The sequence below is a fragment of the Sphaerodactylus townsendi genome, linkage group LG07 (assembly GCF_021028975.2).
Source record: "Sphaerodactylus townsendi isolate TG3544 linkage group LG07, MPM_Stown_v2.3, whole genome shotgun sequence".
Taxonomy (NCBI): Eukaryota; Metazoa; Chordata; class Lepidosauria; order Squamata; family Sphaerodactylidae; genus Sphaerodactylus; species Sphaerodactylus townsendi.
Genome location: NC_059431.1, coordinates 62331164 through 62348399, shown reverse-complemented (window position 1 = coordinate 62348399; position 17236 = coordinate 62331164). Strand labels below are relative to the sequence as shown.

General features: G+C 39.8%; 1 protein-coding gene across 2 annotated transcripts in view; it reads right to left on the bottom strand.

Moving 5' to 3' along the window:
• MEGF10 (multiple EGF like domains 10) overlaps positions 1 to 17236 on the bottom strand; it is a 138299-nt gene that overhangs the window by 6148 nt on the left and 114915 nt on the right. Inside the window, exons 15-23 of one of the 2 annotated variants that reach the window (XM_048503646.1) lie at positions 17000 to 17134; positions 15864 to 15992; positions 10926 to 11054; positions 8485 to 8613; positions 6120 to 6248; positions 4805 to 5041; positions 1877 to 1998; positions 1617 to 1740; positions 1142 to 1183 (exon numbers count right to left, since the gene is read on the bottom strand). In XM_048503646.1, coding sequence (XP_048359603.1) covers positions 1142 to 1183; positions 1617 to 1740; positions 1877 to 1998; positions 4805 to 5041; positions 6120 to 6248; positions 8485 to 8613; positions 10926 to 11054; positions 15864 to 15992; positions 17000 to 17134 — 1176 coding nt within the window. The remainder of the gene's footprint in view (positions 1 to 1141; positions 1184 to 1616; positions 1741 to 1876; positions 1999 to 4804; positions 5042 to 6119; positions 6249 to 8484; positions 8614 to 10925; positions 11055 to 15863; positions 15993 to 16999; positions 17135 to 17236) is intronic. The other variant, XM_048503647.1, reaches the window with a different exon arrangement.

The window sequence follows — 17236 nt, the reverse complement described above, 5'->3', positions numbered from 1 at the left end:
ATATCCTTTGGGGGGGCAGAAAGGGATAAGGGCAAATTACAAAATAGTTATTTTCAGATGCCCTGAGGATGCTGGGAAACTATGTAAAATGAAATTTGAACTCACCATAACTTGAAAGGTTCACTGATTATAGAGGCATAAATACCAAGCTGAGTGAGTTTTTTATATAGTGAGAGAAACAGAGAGAGAGAGGGAGGGAGTAGGCAAGGAGGAGGAGGACGTAGGCAAGGAGGAGGAGGACGATCAGAAAGGACGTGATTGGGCAGAGGAGGGGGGTGGGGCGCAATCGGGTGATTTTGTGCCCCCCGTGACTCCCACGGGGAGCGCCCTGGATGTCCCTGTGGGAGCTTTGCCACTGATTGCCTCTGAAGATGGAGATTTCCTTTAGTTAGTAATCCCTGATATACTTATCCTCCATGAATCTGTTTAACCCCTTGTTAAAGCTATTGATGCCTATGGCCATTACTACATTCTCACACTGAATTCCACAGTTTAATCACTCATTGATCAAAAGAAATGTATCTTTTTGTCCATTCTAAATCTACTGCCCATCAACCTCATTGTATGTTTCTAGTATCTAGGGGCAGGGAGAAAAATTTTCTCTGTTCCCTCTCTCTAACTCTGGCTGAGGGCCAGTGATGCTAATTTGTATCTATCTTTATTTTGTAGAGGAGATGAAAGTAAACAAAAGACCACACATCAAGATGCAGAGATCATAACAAGTACACCAGAGTCCCTTGACACTGGCATTTCTTCAGGTTATGCAGAAGAGGGGCTTAGTTGCATCCTAAGCCACTCTGAGGCAGGACTTAGGATGGTACCCTTAGGATGGCTGATGAGTAGAAAAAATGGCAACCAGGTTTGCGGGTACCATTTTTGATTTATTTTCTATCCATTCAGAAATTCAGGATCATGCAATAAACAAACATTCTTGGGAGGAAATATGCAATTATTTAATGAGTGTGAATTAATTTCATATTATTTATTTTGACCTTTTATTTATTATAGTTATATATTGCTTTTAAGAAGGGCTTTCAATGGTCTGGACATGCAGAACTGTTTGGTTTTAGAAAAGCTTCAACATCAGAAGGACCATTATTTGGGCACCAGCATTTACATCTATGAGAAAATGTAAACTCACCTTTCAGGGATTTTCCTATACTCCTATCAATTCCAAATGCACCTATTTAAAAAAAAGAGGAACATAAATAAAGAACATGTTCTAGGAGGAAACACTAAGTCTTTGGAAGAGCATTTGGCATGCAGTTGACTATTAAGATTTTTACTACACTGACAGCTTGGTTAATACTAACGTGTATTATTGAACACATTGAGAACTTGTAAGTATCTAGGCATATCCACAATCTTTGACCCCATAGGGAAGAAAAACATATACAATAGGCAATATTTCTTGTAAACCACACAGCCATGCAGAGATACCGTATTGGTGACACAGTTTGTGCAGCTGCTGGCAGGGGGAGCTCTCTCAGGCGGCTCATTTCTGCGCAGAAGTAGAGAACTTCTGCGCAGTTCCTACCGCAATTAGAGATACCATTGACAGCAGGAATATTCTCTTTCCTAACATTCTTACAGAGAACTGGTTATTTTATTTCTACCAAGCTCATTGAGGTAGCCTCCATGTTTCCAATCAGCAGGCAGTGTTCCTGTGTAGTCCATGAGAGGTCCTCGCTTCCCTTGATCCACATTTTTAAGATTCAAGAACAGCTGGTTGTTGGTTGACTGTTTAAAATAAAAATAACATACAGTGAAGATGGTAACTGTTCAGTAATATTTTAATACAAAGTAATATTTGAATACTCAGTATACTATTTAAAAAATATATTTTTAAAAACCGAGCAATGAAGGCCCTTCTCACCTTTGCCAGAGTCATCCTGTCCATGTTGTTGGCAATTGTTGAACACTGTGTCAGAGTGTGATAGCTTGGGTTAGAAAAGTAGTGGCTATTAGCATTTCCACCGTTATTGTGAGGAATGGTTTCTGAAAATTAATTGCAAGTGAAAGCTGTAAAAACGAAGGTATTATTGCTTATTGTGACTCCTCTTACTCTATTAGAGGTCTTACCACTCTGCACAACCTCTGTTCAGGATTATATTCTGTTCAGGGTTCAATTAGTCACAGTTCACCATGCATCTTTTAAAATACATACATATCCCTGACCCTTTCGCACACCAGATCCTCCCTCGCTCACAGAAACACCACCAAATAGGGTAGCCCAGTCTATGGTAGAAGGTAATTTTATACTAGAGTGTCCCTGTGTTGCCTGCAACATGATGCCAATACTTGTTGTGTGAGCAAGTCTAGACCTCTTTTTGATGCTGCTGAAAATTCAGACTCCCTTTCCCCAACATGCCAATAAGTTCCTTATTGGCCAGCTAATGTGGGGGGGGGGGGGACTTGGAGTGGGGAAGTGGGGGGGACTTGGAGTGGGGAAATGCAGGGCTTGGCAAGCTTAGCTAACCGTTATATTATACTAGTCCCTGCCACTGAACTAAAAAACAGGACAAGAGTTCCACCAGAATAAAACAAAGATTTACTAAGACATTACAAATAAATTTCAATTTTTTGGGGTTTTCAAATGCATATTTATAGTCTAATCTGGCTGGTTCTTCAAAATGGTTGAAGCAAGCTTTTTAGCTAACTTGAAGAAATCCTGTTTGCCTTTCTTAGATCTTGATACGTTTTTGGTCTTCCATTAATTCTTTGTATCACAAAGAAGGATGTAGGTAAGGGGGGGTTTCCTCGGGTTCAACCCCCCCATTACATGTCTGAAGCTCCGCCCCGTTTGTGTTTTTTTATATATTTTTAGTGTTTTTTTCAGTTTTTGGCCTGCAGGGGGCAGTTTTTAGGCTAGCAGAACCGAAATTTTAGGGATTTGATGGGAGACTCTCCTGATGATATCACCAGGTTTGGCAAGGTTTGGTTCAGAGGGTCCAAAGTTATGGACTCCCAAAGGGAGTCCCATCCCCCATTGTTTCCAAAGGGAGCTAATAGAAGATGGGGGCTACATCTTTGAGGGTCCACAACTTTGGACCCCCTGAACCAAACTTCACCAAACCTGGATGGTATCATCAGGAGAGTCCCCTAAAGATACCTTGAAAGTCTGGTGCTGCTAGCTTAACAATTGCACCCCTGACAGCAGGCAGCCCCCAAATTTCCCTGGATTCTCCTTTTAAATTCACCCCCTTCGGCAAGGATTTAAAGGGAGAATCTGAGGTCCCCAGCGTAAACATTGAAAGTGATGCTGTTTCAGGGTGGGGGATAATCCACGCCAAAACAGCATTACTTTCAATGTTGTTTTAACTGGGGACTCCAGATTCTCCCTTTAAGGTAGATTTAAAAGGAGAATCTGGGCTCCCTAGTTTAAACACCATTGAAAGTGATGCTTTTTGGGGGTGGATTTCAGCATCACAGTGGCCACCCATGGGGGGGGCGTGCGCAAAACTCAGATTTTGCACCGGGCTCCATTTTTCCTAGCTACGCCTCTGCCCGGAGTGGAGGGAAGAAGGGACTGCCGGCTGCGAGCCCAGCCAGTGGGGGGGCAAGGCGGGGCGGGCAGGGGAGTCTGCTGTCCCTGGCCTCAGAGAGCTGTTTTTATAAGCCCCGCCGAGGGCAGGGCTTGGGGAGGCGTGGCCATGCTCCCAGAGGCAGGTGGGGGCGTGGCCATGCCCCCAACCCCCCCATAAAAATCTATACCTACGTCATTGATCACAAATGATCTGTTGGACAAGTTTGAGTCCCCACTCTGGGACAAGTTTGAGTCCCCACTCTGACACGGAAACTTCCTGTGTGATCTTGGACCAGTCACACATTCTCAGCCTAACCTGCTGCACAGGATTGTTTATTAATATAGCAAGTTTTTCTGCAACCTCTCGTAGAGAATTTGACCAAGGCAGCTTGCAGAACAACATAATAAAATAAACACTAAAAGTTATAAATTAAAACTGAGCATTAAAAAATCTCTTGCTTGAGAATAAAAACAAACAACTGAACAGCTTAATATGAATTTAACATTTTTCATGGTAACAGCATAATATGAAATGATTTTAGAAGATCAATCCCTTAATTAAAAGTCTGTGAAAACAAAAATGTTCTGGTCAGACACCTAAAAGAAAGCAATGTAGGCACCTGACTCATAGGCATTCCACAGATGAGGTGCCACTCCTGAGGATAAAATGGATGAGAAGAAAACAGTGTAAGATACTTTGGGTCCCCATTGCGATACAGGGTGGAGTATAAATGAAATAATAATTGCATTTAATAAATTTATCTTTGTGGGTCTTATGCAGCCTTCTTGATGATAATGTTTAGCAAATCGGGAGCCAGGAATATGTGTACTTTTTCAGGAGAAGCCCCACCTTTCATCCACCATTTAGTTTATTAGCATAAATGTTAATCATATTTAAATGTAAACCAAAATTTTATTTAAGACCATGATCAGACACAATGGTTGAGGTGATTTTCCAGGTGTTGCCTGATGGGAAATGTTACTTGGTACCTATTAATACTGATAATTAGTAGATAGCAACTTGGTGATTAATAGAGAGATGTTGATTGAAACAGGGAGCATGAGGGACAGTACTTAAACCAGATTTTCATCCTGATATCAAAAGTTCTCTGTCACCATGGACTTTCCTACAGAGAATACTATGAGGGCATGCAAATGCATAGAATGTGATAGACAAAAGACATATTTGTGGAAAAGCTGAGGAAACAAAACTTCCCCTTTATAAAAGCTTGTGCTGAATGGAGACATTATAATGGTTTCACGCTTCCAAGTTCCCACCTGAAATGGTATAATCCGTATTGATGACTCTCATGGCAGGTGTATAAGAAACTGCAGGCATATTTGATTCCTTTCCCTTCTGCTTTTGTCTATAAATGATGAACAGTGCTAGCAGGAAGAGGACAACCAAGACAAGAATAATGATACCAGCAATTGCTCCAATCTGGTAAGAATCAGCAGGGATGGCAGCACTAGTGCGGCTTAAACTGTTCAAATTTCCTACTATGATTACTCCAGCTGAAAAACAAGAACAAGTGAAAAATACCACTAAAGGGAGTGGAATAGAATGAAAAACACAGGTTTTGGTGACCAAAGATTAGCTGCAGATGCTAATTAAGCATGGTCAAAATGCTTTTGAAGACATATCAGATGGCTGATGTTATAGAGCTCTGAAATTCTATGCTTTAAAGATCTATTAGGATAATTAATGTTTTACATGTACATCCACTTCCCTGAAACACAATCAGTATATTCAGGATATACTTTAAAATTACTCTCTGAAACCCATGATAATATATACACTGCTTTGTATATACTGTATATATATACACAGTGCACTGCTTTGATGTATTACAAATATGAATATGCTTATCTGTTGCATGCATGTTGCTATGTCAAATCACACAATCTGTGGAAGAACTTGAAATTTTATGCTTTTTTGTAGCAGATTGGAAAAGATGGGTTGGAATATCATTTTCTGAATTAAAAATTTCAAAGCATTTTCATATTTTTTCCTGCAACTGTGCACACTAGTAACCTTCTTTTTAAAGGAGGTTTTAAAAGGTGAGGTTTTAATGATTCTAATCAATCATCTAGATAATTCAAGATGTTCTATACATTATTCCATATAGTTTTCAAAAGTCTGAAGATAAAGCATTATTAATCTACATAGCTGCCTTTTAAACATTTAAAACAGACTATATAATTAAAGATTATTTTATCCTGTAGACAAAGTTACAAAATATAAAATGGAATCAAGGTAAATGTCATATAACTTAATAGTACAAAGTCTACAGTGCAAAAGATCAAGTGAAATGAAACACCACAAAGTATATGACACTTTCCATCACCACCAGCAGCAGCTCTGCTTAGGTCTGTATGGTATTGATACTGATAGTATGATGCAGAATCATAGTAAGTGGATCATTTCAGAAAAAGCACTTTGAAAGTATTTTCTTTGTCTGTATTGATGCTAGCTTTGGAATAGCTAAAAGTGGGCACAGTTTTTTAGTTCTTTGGAATGCTTGTGATATCCCTGCCTACATATCAACAATTCAAAGTTTATTTTAAGTTTGCTGTGTTCAGAAAATATTACCTTGATCGCATCTTGCTCCTTTCCATCCAGGATTGCAGTAACAGGTCCCTGTGATGTAGTCACAAGTTGAATTGTTCAGACAATCGCATATTTGCCGGCAGCCATAGCCATATGTCCCTGGGGGACACTCTGTGTAAAATAGCATGCAACAATGTCTAGTTTACCTTTCAAACCATTCTACTAAGTATTTGGTAAAATGAAAATTATCAGAAAATTGTTGTGGGTTTTCCTTTCCACTTACTGATTGGTTCCCCACCCTGGGACATGGACAATATATACCCCACTAAACATTCTCTTCTCACGAACACAGTGTGTAACAGACTTCTCTTTGCGACACACCTCTGAAGATGCCAGCTATAGATGCAGGTGAAACGTTAGGAACAAGATACGCCAGACCACGGCCACACAGCCCAGAAAACCCACAACAACCATTTGAATCTGGCCGTGAAAGCCTTCGACAATACACAGAAAATTAACAGTTTCCATGATGCAATAAAACAGAGCTTTGTGTAGAACTGTAACTTTTACATGGTCAGAAAACACGGCAATTTGAAATTATGCACTTAACAAGAGGAAGCCAAAAATGCTCTGTACGTCACCGATCCAGGTTAATCGATACCATTTTTGAGAAGAGCCTTTCTTAGATAAATCTGGCATATGGCTCTTTGAAATTCTGGCAGGCATAGAACTGAAATCTCTTAAGATTTGTCAGTTTCAAAGTTTTCACTCCATATATGAACATCTGAAATCTTGCAGATTTTATTTATCACCAGCAGGTGGCAATGTTTCATTAGCCAGAATATTAGCCAAAAATTGGTACATTTAAAATATTATCATAAATGCAGGTAAGCAGAGTACATGCTTGCATACAGTAAAGATGATCCAATACTAGGCAACGTGGCATCTGTAGCTTTTTTTGAATGAGTGGTTTATATCATTTCATGCCTTATGTTATTTTTTTATTTTAGCAAATGTTTTCCCTCTGCTTTTCAAAACATTTTTCTCTTAATCTTTTCTGTGTTTTCCCCAAGCACTTTAACTGGAATGTTTTTTCATCCATTTCAGAGCTGGCTTATAATGCCGGAGCAAAATTCCTCAAATTTTTTTTGCTCCACCTTATTGAATGGCCAGTCTTGTCCATACCCCCATTTTTGGTTTTATTCTGTTAGGGAGTGAGAGCGACACACAGCATTCACACAGACTTCCCTCTTTCTTCTCTACCCTCTCTTTGTCTTGTGCTGTCACCTACCACATCACAGGTGACATCTGACCCTCATCAGGAATATTACTTTTTTTTTTTTGCAGTACCACAACTGAGGAAAAGAATGCCAAAGCTATGAGGGGGGATGAAAAGGGATGCAGAAGGATTTCCCAGAAAGCATTTCCAAATCACATGATCTGACCACTGGGAAAATCTGTGGTAAGCTATGCGTGCAGAAAAGGCTTGTAAGTTCACAAGAAAATTATATGTAAGAATTCTGAGAAACTTGTAGAGAAAAGAATATTTGTCCAGTTTCCCACACACATTTTATACAGTCACACACAAATACATTTATATGTTAGACTGAAGTTCAGTCCCTTGTCTAGTAGCTTGATATATTTTGTGATATCCATATGTATTTTTAAAGGGTATTATTTTCTGTTCCTTAAAGTGTACAACATTTCAAAGATTTCAGAATAAATAAAATAATAAAATTTAAATTGTATTTATTTACACTTCAATGGTAGTCTCCTTGTATTTATTAATTTTAAAATCTTGAGCACAATCTAACAACAGCTGTGACAGTGAAAAATAGTTGGTGCTCACACCACTCTTTTCTCAACCTTTAAGGAGTCTCAAAGTGGTTTACTTTTCCTTCCTTTCCCCTCCTTGCAATAGACTCCCTGTGAGTAGGTGGGGCTGAGACAGTTCTCAAAGAACTGGGACTAGCTCAAGGTCACCCAGCAGGCTTCATGTGCAGGAACATGGAAACAAAACTGGGTCATGGCAAAGCAACAGAACAGAGTCTGCCACTCATGTGGAGAAGTAGGGACTCAAATTTGGTTTTTCAGATTACAGTCCACTGCTTTTAACTGCTATACCATGCTGGCTCTGAAGCACTGCCATCCTTACCAAACTTGCACCCTTCTAAGTCCTCCAGAGCCAATGGATATGGAAGGAAGTGCTTCTGTTTAGGCTTGCTCTGTTAATCCCATTGACAATTTCAGAACCTAAGGATTTAACTATGCATTTCAATCCCATTGCTTTTAATGGGTCTGTTGTAAGTGAATGTGTCTCCTACAGCTGTCCTAGGTTAGAATGCTTTTGTACATTTATGCTTGTATGCATTAGTTCTTCAGTATGTGCAACAAACTTCTAGCTTACTTTGTTCACACTGTTTTCCCATGAATCCTGTACGACATGTACACTGCCCTGAGATGTGATCACAGTCAGCTCCATTTTGGCACTGGCAGAGTAATGTACAGTCCTTTCCATAAAACCCCAAAGGGCATCCTGCAGTGGAAACAATAAAAAAATAACCCAATCTATTTCAAAAAACAGTTATTTTTAATAATGGGGTGATCAGTCATATAACTGAAATCATAACTAAATGATTTAATGGGAGATTCAACATTATGAAACCTGATAACATTTGAAGGAGTTTATATGGGGAGGTGGAAGGTCAGTCATACTAGTGGAAGGCAAATTGTAAGACTGACAGCCTAATCCAGATGGGGTGGTGGAAAGGCCACAAGAGGCAGCATGCGCTCGTGCTGATGCATTTGCCTCCCGGCTGGAATAAATGACACTTATGTTGGCCAGGAGGGCAAACAAGGAGGTGAGTCCGTGCTGCAGAGCTCCGCAGCGCATGACCCACTTGCAGCCCCCACTTCCACAGCTATGTCAACCTAACATGGAGGCCAGTGCAGCTGGGGCATTCTGGGGGCATTTTCAGAGGCAGACCTGATACTAGTCAGCTTCCAGTGGGCTTTGGCCCTGGGAACACTAGTGGGATGGTTGATAGATTTTGGGTGGCTCAACTCCATCAAGTCCTATGGAGGGCTTTCAGGTGGCTAGGGTTATTCAGCTTTTCACTGCCTCCCTGCACTCCCTGGAAGCCCTCTGGAAGCAGTGCGACAGCAGCACCATCCCTGGCTGCTCCAGGGTCTGGCTTGGGCTGTAAGGTAAGTAGTGAAATTCAAAGGAAAAAGTATGTCAAAGTAAGGGAAGACTTGTTAATAATGAGTAGATATTTGTGACTTAGGTCCACACAAAAATTCCATTTTCGTCTGAAAAAAAGACTTATGACATGTAAAGAGATCATTATTCAGACTCAGGAAAGAAAAGCATCTTCAGAGCTGATGGTTTACCAGGTCAGAACAACCCTCTAATAAATGTTCTACTTCCTGGCATCAGCAATTTGAAATGAGATTTTTGTTTTTAGGTTGGCCATAACGATCTTATGAAAAGATTGTAGTGGCACTGTTTTTGGAGTAATGTACACAGTTGACCCCAAGGTAATTGCCAGTCAAGTATATATAATGATCAGTTAATTAATTAACTCAGTGGGTGTGATAATGAACACATGGAACAATGTGACATTTATCAATAGAATGAGGTTGCCAATGTTTATTAGTTCATTACAGCTTTCACTGCTTGGTTATTTTTTTAAACCCTTCATCATTGAAAACATTTAAGGTTAAAATGGGATTTTAAGTAGTTATTTAACTTTGATAATTGAAGAACATGTACAAAGTGCAAAATAGTTAAAATCTGAATAGTTTTATATTTTAAGATCTTGTGTTGCTAAGGGCTTTTTCTCTCTAGAACAGATTGACAAACCCCATTAGATTCAGAACTTCCAATGCACTCAACTGTGCATTTCTGCTGAGGTATAGGTTACTTGCTGTGTAGATTACACATCTGTTTTGAGATTTATGCCAGCACTACCCATGCCTACTAACAGTGATATAAAACTTTTCATACAACTGGGATAATCAATGAAAGCAACTTTCTAATATTACTAACAGTAAACCCCACATGTGGGGGGGAGTGAGGGCTGCTTTGGCTGGGGCGGTCTTGCTTGGCATGTGCCCAGTGACATACCTTCAGTAACTGGCACTGAGGCAAACACTGAAAGTGCACCCTCCAAATTTCACCCTTCTCCCAAAACTGTGCCTCCTCTTGCCTACTTCTTTGGCATGCTGCGAGCAGGCAACCAGCAAGTGGGCTGGGCACGTGGTATGCCGGCTGGAGAATTTTGGGGGGGTGGGAGAGGGAGTGAGGAGGCTTGTGCTGAGTCTGGCTGGGAGGGCCACACATGCCCCGCCAGGCCTGGCTTGGTCTTTGGGGGTTGGGAGGGGTGTGTGGGGGAAAGGGGAGGGTGGTCCCCACCCATCTTCCAACCAATCGGCAAGCTGGACTCACTTCCATGGTGGAAAGTGAGTCCTGCATGCCAATTGGTGGAAAGTGAGTCATCACGCCATTCCAACCCTTAGTGAATTATGTATAAGGAAGGATAATTACTGTGGAGAGCAATGGACCTCTGAAAGCTTTTCCTGTGGTTCTACAGGATGGCTGTAACAGGGGCATTGGATCGAATATGACAACTGATCTGGAATGTGTGTCTCCTTTTGTGTTGTCTTCATAAGAACTGTGCAATCTTGGGACAGAGATTTCCTACTCTGCTTCTATTACCTAATATGGTTGATGAACATATTAAATACATATACTTTTTCTCTTGTGACTATCAGCAGCAGTTCCTTTGTTACAAGTTTTATTCTACTATGTATTTTTAGCACACAGCTGTACAAGTGAGGACTCACTCTGGGTACAGTAGAGACCGGTCCACCCTGGTGTACATTTGCATTCCCCGTCATATGCACTACACCGAGCTCCATTGTGGCAATTGCATGTATGGATACAGTTGGGGCCCCAGTGGGAAGGAGGGCAAGCTGAAACAATTAAAAAAAACATGTAGTTATATCTGATACAGCTTTGCAGAATTCTACAACTCAAATATATGTATGATATGTAAATAATATTCATTGGTTATTTTAAAGTATAGTCATTACAGTTTTACTGTATTAAATCTACCCAACCAGTTCAGATTATCTTCTCAAGTCCTGCTCTCTGTGTCCTTGTGGCGACCAGACACAGGGATTCTTCAGCAATAGAACTTCACCCTTGAGGCTCACCTGGCACCTACCTTAAATTCCTTCATGTACTCAGGCTTTTGAGTAAGGAAGTTTATGTTTTTTTAACTGTTCTGTGACCTGTTCAGAGCTCAGGGACTGTTTTATCAGTATTATTTTAGATTGCTCTGTTTGTTTTATGCTGCTTTTATGCCCCAGCATGTTTTTATTGACTTGCTTTTATGATTTTGTCTTATTTTTATTTGCATGCTGGTATTTGATTGTTTGAGTTGTGAGCTATCTGAAGAAGGTTCTGGTGAGGCAGCATGCAAATTCTCTAAATAAATCAATCAATAACTACCATTATGGATTTTGCTTCTTACAGTAAGAAGATGTAAACATCACTGGCTATATTCAGCTTTGCTGCTGTAAATCAATGCAATTTTAAAATAATATTTTCTGCTTTTCCAATATTTTATTGCTTTTCCAATATTTTCTTGTTTTGTATTCATGTTATAATTTACTCATTAAAATATTGAATTATGTGATCAATCTAAGCAAGTCTACTTGAAATGAACATTGCCTGAGAGGGGCTCTAAAACTGCTCAGGAGACACGCTGGCACAGAGGCACTTGCACAGGGGTTGGGGACCCATACAGCAGTGTGACACCTGGGCACCAGTGCTTCCCTGGCAGAGGAACCAACACTGAATGGGGCATTCCCAGGGGCAGGGGCAGCTTTATTCAACTTCCTGAGCCCTTTAGATCTAGGAACACCTCCATTATGCTGGCAAAATCAGTGGATAGGCCACTTTCATGGGTGTTGCTTTTGACTTACTGTCTGCAGTGCAGTTATACTCTTTGGAGGCAGTTGCACCATGACTGCACCATCCTCGGCTGTGGTGCTACTACCCCTCTCCCCCCCCCCCCCGTCCTTCAGGATTGCACTGACTGTCTCATTTTAATCAATTGGGCTTACTGTCAGGAAAATGTTTGTCAGATTGCAGCCTACATGTACTAATTTGGGAAAACAGCTCTGCAAGTAAAATACTGAGAAGTTCCTGTTGTTTCTATCTCCTGAAATGTCATGGCCAAAGCACTGTGCCTGGCTCAGCATCACCCTCAGATAATCTACACATGATTTTGAAAGAACTTCTGTGGAACTTCAGTTCCATGTATGTGTAGCTGTTGTTGAAAGTTTTGCGTTTGATTTGCAGACACAGAAAATGAACACAGCATACCCTTTCAAAATCTCCATTCAGTGGATTTTGATGTCACTCTTGATCTTTGGAGCTCAGTGCCTGTACTTGGTTCTCCCTTCCCGCATTCTGCCCTCACAAAAATGCTATTAGGTACATATACTTGCCTGAGGGAAAGTGACTGGTCCAAGGTCACCCAATAAGCTTCAAATGATTGTGGAGATCTGAGACCAGATCTCTCTGAGCCTAGTTAAGCACTTTAACAACTATTATTATTATTATTATTATTATTATTATTATTATTATTATTATTTATTTATTTATTTATTTATTTATTTAATTTGTATACCGCCCGATCCCCGAAGGACTACACACACTGCCCCATGTATTACTAGTTCCAGTGAACGTGTGGTTATATTTCACTAACATTTCATACGCATGAATATGTTTCACATGAAATACTGAGAACCAAGGTCTTAAATATGTTCATGCACAATGAATAAATAAGTCAGAATGGTGGGGTTCCATGTTTCATTACTGAGACTTTGCTACTAGTATAAGAGTTAAAAAAAACTACAAAGAAAGCTTCTGAGTATGAAAAACTTCAGTAATGTTGAATATGCCACACCTTATGATAGCAAATAAAGGTCATCATTTAGCCAGCTGATAGTTTACCACAGACTGAATATGCAGACAATAAAGACTGAAAAGTCTACAACACAGGATTCACAACCGATTCTTGAAAAATTGTCCAAAGATGTCATTTAATGGGCAATTAGGAGGCCCAGTTTTCCTACTGTACAGTGAAAGGACATAGAAACTCCCCTTTTATTCTCACAGACTATGGACTGCAGTCAGTATCAAATGTTATTTCATGTAGTCTACTGGGATCACCTCCTACCAAGGCAATCATGGCGTATATTACAGTGTTAGATTTTTAGCATGCAAAAGGCCTTCATTAGAACTTTATTATGAGGTTAGGAACACAGATGTAGCCTAAGGACCTGTCTTCATTTTAATCAATGTACCAATCAATAACACTTTCCATGTCAAAACTCATTATTTATAGCACAGCAAAGCAACCAAGCACTTGCTGTGTTTTGAGATGTGATTGGTACAGATCAGAGAACTACTCCAAAACAGGAGTCTCACAGAAAATAGGTTGTTTGTGTTATCCCATATGACTGAGAAGCTATAGTTTTACCAGCCAATCTTTAAAACACTTAAAAATAAAATAATTTGGATCTGATTCTTTTTTCTACTTTTAAAAATGTCAGCTACGTGTTTATTTCACAAAAATGTGGGGTGATTTAGACAAACAAGGGACTGTCTTTAAAAGACTTCATGAGGGTCCCACTGAAGCAATTTTAAGTGATGGGATCTCCTTTTTCTCAAAAAACTGAAAGCCTTTACTCAAGACTAGTGTGGGAAAGGGGGATAGGCCTGAAAATTATATTTGATATTCAAGAATAAGGGATCTATAAAACCAAAGATTCAAGAGGATTTTCTCTATAAAGGCCAGCTGGTCAGCAGTTACACATCAGGGAAGATTTTATCACTAAGGAATTTATAACGTCATGGTACAGCTTCAGAGACATGAGAGAGAGCATATCTAATAGATCTTTTAGGCCTACCCAAATAGATAAGATGGTCTACGTGAATAAACACAGAAATGAAGAGATCAAGGGTTAGAATAGAGATGAATCTGATCAGATAATTGAAAATGAAGATGTCTCTCCCCTTAGGAATAATCCCTCCCTTAGGAATATTGGGAACTGTCTATTTTGATTGAAACCAAATATAGAATTCAGTTTATTGCCCCCTTTGCCTATGGGAAAGGACATATAGCCTAGGGCAGAGAAGGACAGAACTTTCCAGCTTTTGTGGAAGAAGACGGTTAGGCAAGCCAATTTGATTTTAAGGAAGAAAGCACATGTGGGAGAAATATGATCATATAGAGGGTATGTATGTATCTACGTGGCCATGATTATGAAATATGACATCGTAATCTTTGTATAAAAGATGAAGGTCTTTGTCTGGTTGGGTGTGAGAGACATCTATTCTACACAGTAAAAATTATTCTTCTGTCAAAAGCCTGATTTTTGGGTTTCTCTACCAGTCTTTACAAACATAACTGAGCAGGGCTATAAAGGGACTCTTGTCCGACACTAGCATAATTCCTTTTCCTGGTCTAAAGGTAAGCCTTAACAGACCTCTCCTCTTCATTCTGCTGTCCTTTTTTCTTATTATCCCACATCAAATTATCCATAAACAATAAAAGAAGAATCCTTATCTAATAAGGAACAAATAAGAGCTTCAGAAACAAAACAAGACAGGCAAGCTTCATGCTAATCCTATAATTTCAATTTAAAAATCCCAAAAGATTTTAACGAAATAAATTCTTTAAAAGAAAAAGAAAGTGGTAATTTATAAAAGTAAACATTACAATAATCTGTAAAAACTTCAAAATAATCTGTAAAAGCCAGTCAGTACTGTATTTTTTTTAAAAAAAGTTTTCAATGAAGGCTATATAAGACCTTTTAGAACACAATCCTAATATAACGGCATGAAAATAAAGTGCTACTGCAGTCATACACAAACATCTATATTCAGTGGTGGGATCCAAAAATTTTAGTAACAGGTTCCCATGGTGGTGGGATTCAAACTGTGGTGTAGCGCCAATGGGGCTGGGCGGGGCACGACGGGAGCATGGCCGGCATTCCGGGGGTGGGGCATTCCTAGGCGGGGCTGTGGCTAGGAAACTAATGCACGCAGGCGCAGGCTGCCACGCACTCCGGTGCACCTCCGGCTAGACTGCTTCAAGTTCTGCACCCTACTGCTGAGAGAAGGGGCGTAACTAAGGCAAAAATCACGTGGCAAAATCACCAATTAGTAACCCCCTCTCGGCACACACAAATAATTAGTAACCTACTCTCGGGAACCTGTGAGAACCTGCTGGATCCCACCTCTGTCTATATTACCTGTAACATTTATATTAAAACTAGTTTTGTTCATGTCTTAAAAGTGAACAAAACTAGTTAAAGGTAATATAGATCATGAAAACCATCATGTTTAAAGTTTTCTAAATAATTCAGATGTTGCCCTGCTCTAGGATTCAGCTAGTTAACTTTTGCTAGTAAAGCCACAACTTAGTAAATCTGTGCTAGTAAATCCACAATGGGCCATGTTACAAGGAGTCCCAGACCACAGGTTTAATTCACCCTAAAATTCATCCAAAGTGTGCCAAAGCTATGTAGGTAAAGACTAATTAAGATTGCACTCTCAAAAGCTTGAAGCTGCCCCCAGCATTCATTGTAGTTTTTCACTTAGTTAAAAACTTTGTCTTCGCTACCTCAAGAAAAAAATAAAGAACACAACCATGAATATTTACTTTATCAGGAAATCTGATCTAAGAAAATACAGGTACTTACGCTGTGAACAGTCACTACCAATCCAGCCAGGGTAACATTGACAAGACCGATCAATTGGATTACAAGTTCCATTATTGGTACATGTGCAAATTCCTGCACAGTTCTTCCCAAATCTGCCACTGGGACAGACTGCAAAAATCAAATGTTGGCTTCATCAATTTAGCATTCTTAGATTTAGCTCAGGTTTTTTTTTCTCTCTCTCTCTTTTTTATTTTTTTGCTTAAATATTGTTAAATTTGGGAAATGCTCACAAAATGATGGGAACATGATCACGAGTACACATGTTAGCAGAAAAGTAGCTTACCTTCCTTGTTCCCGGTTGGCTTTAAAGACACCACAGCATGGGACACTCACCCCCCTCCCCAATATACCAAATAACATTTGATTGGTCTTTGAGGTTGTCAAGGAATGAGAGAATGCTGCCAGGCGCTTCCCCTCCCCGTCCCAGAATACTGCAGAAGAACCAAACATCAAGAAAGGCATCAAAGAACCTTTTTGTGGAGGAATGCTCTGTTGGGATCCTAGTGCTTGCTTTTCCCCACTCCCTGCCCCACATCTGATTCTATATGAAGACAAAAGAACCATATTTAAACACCGGCTTAGTAAAAATCATTATTTTTTTCCAGTTTTTAACATAGCACTTTGTTGAAAGGGTATTTATAGTGCTCCAGAAGGCTATCAACAACACTTTTGCTTTTGTACAGTTACACCTTCTATGTTTCCCATGGCTGCATGGAGCATACAAAATGGTGGACCCAACTGTACAAAAGTGAAGGTGTTGCTGATAGCTTTCCAGAGCATTGTAAATGCTCTTTTAACAAAGTGCTATGTTTAACATTGCAAAGGGTAATGGTTTGGATGAAGCCAGTGATTAAATACAATTCTTTAGTCTTCATGAAAAATTGGGACCTACTTAACATGCGAAGGTATGCACATTTGGCTTCTGCCAATAAATGCACGACCGCACTATCATCTTTTGGTAGAAAAAAGCATAGGTTCTTTAATATTCTTACAGGCCTCCCTAGGGTCTGTAAGTAACATTCTAGGCCTAGGATCATAATGATCATAAAGCTAAAAGGTGACATTTATAGAGTAACAACAAAACAACAACAGTAATGCTGCATTATGATTTGTACCTTCATTGCAAAGGGCTCCTGTAAAACCAGGTAAGCAGTCACACAGTCCAGTCACATGGTGGCAAGGACCACTGCTGTGCACACACTGGGGGCATGCTTGGCTACATCGATGACCATAAAATCCAGGGGAGCAAACTGAAAGAAGAAAAATGTTACTGTATTTTTCCTCCATTCATATCCAGCCAAGACAAACCTAGTACAGTTGCTTTAAATTCACATCTTTTTTAAAAATCAGGG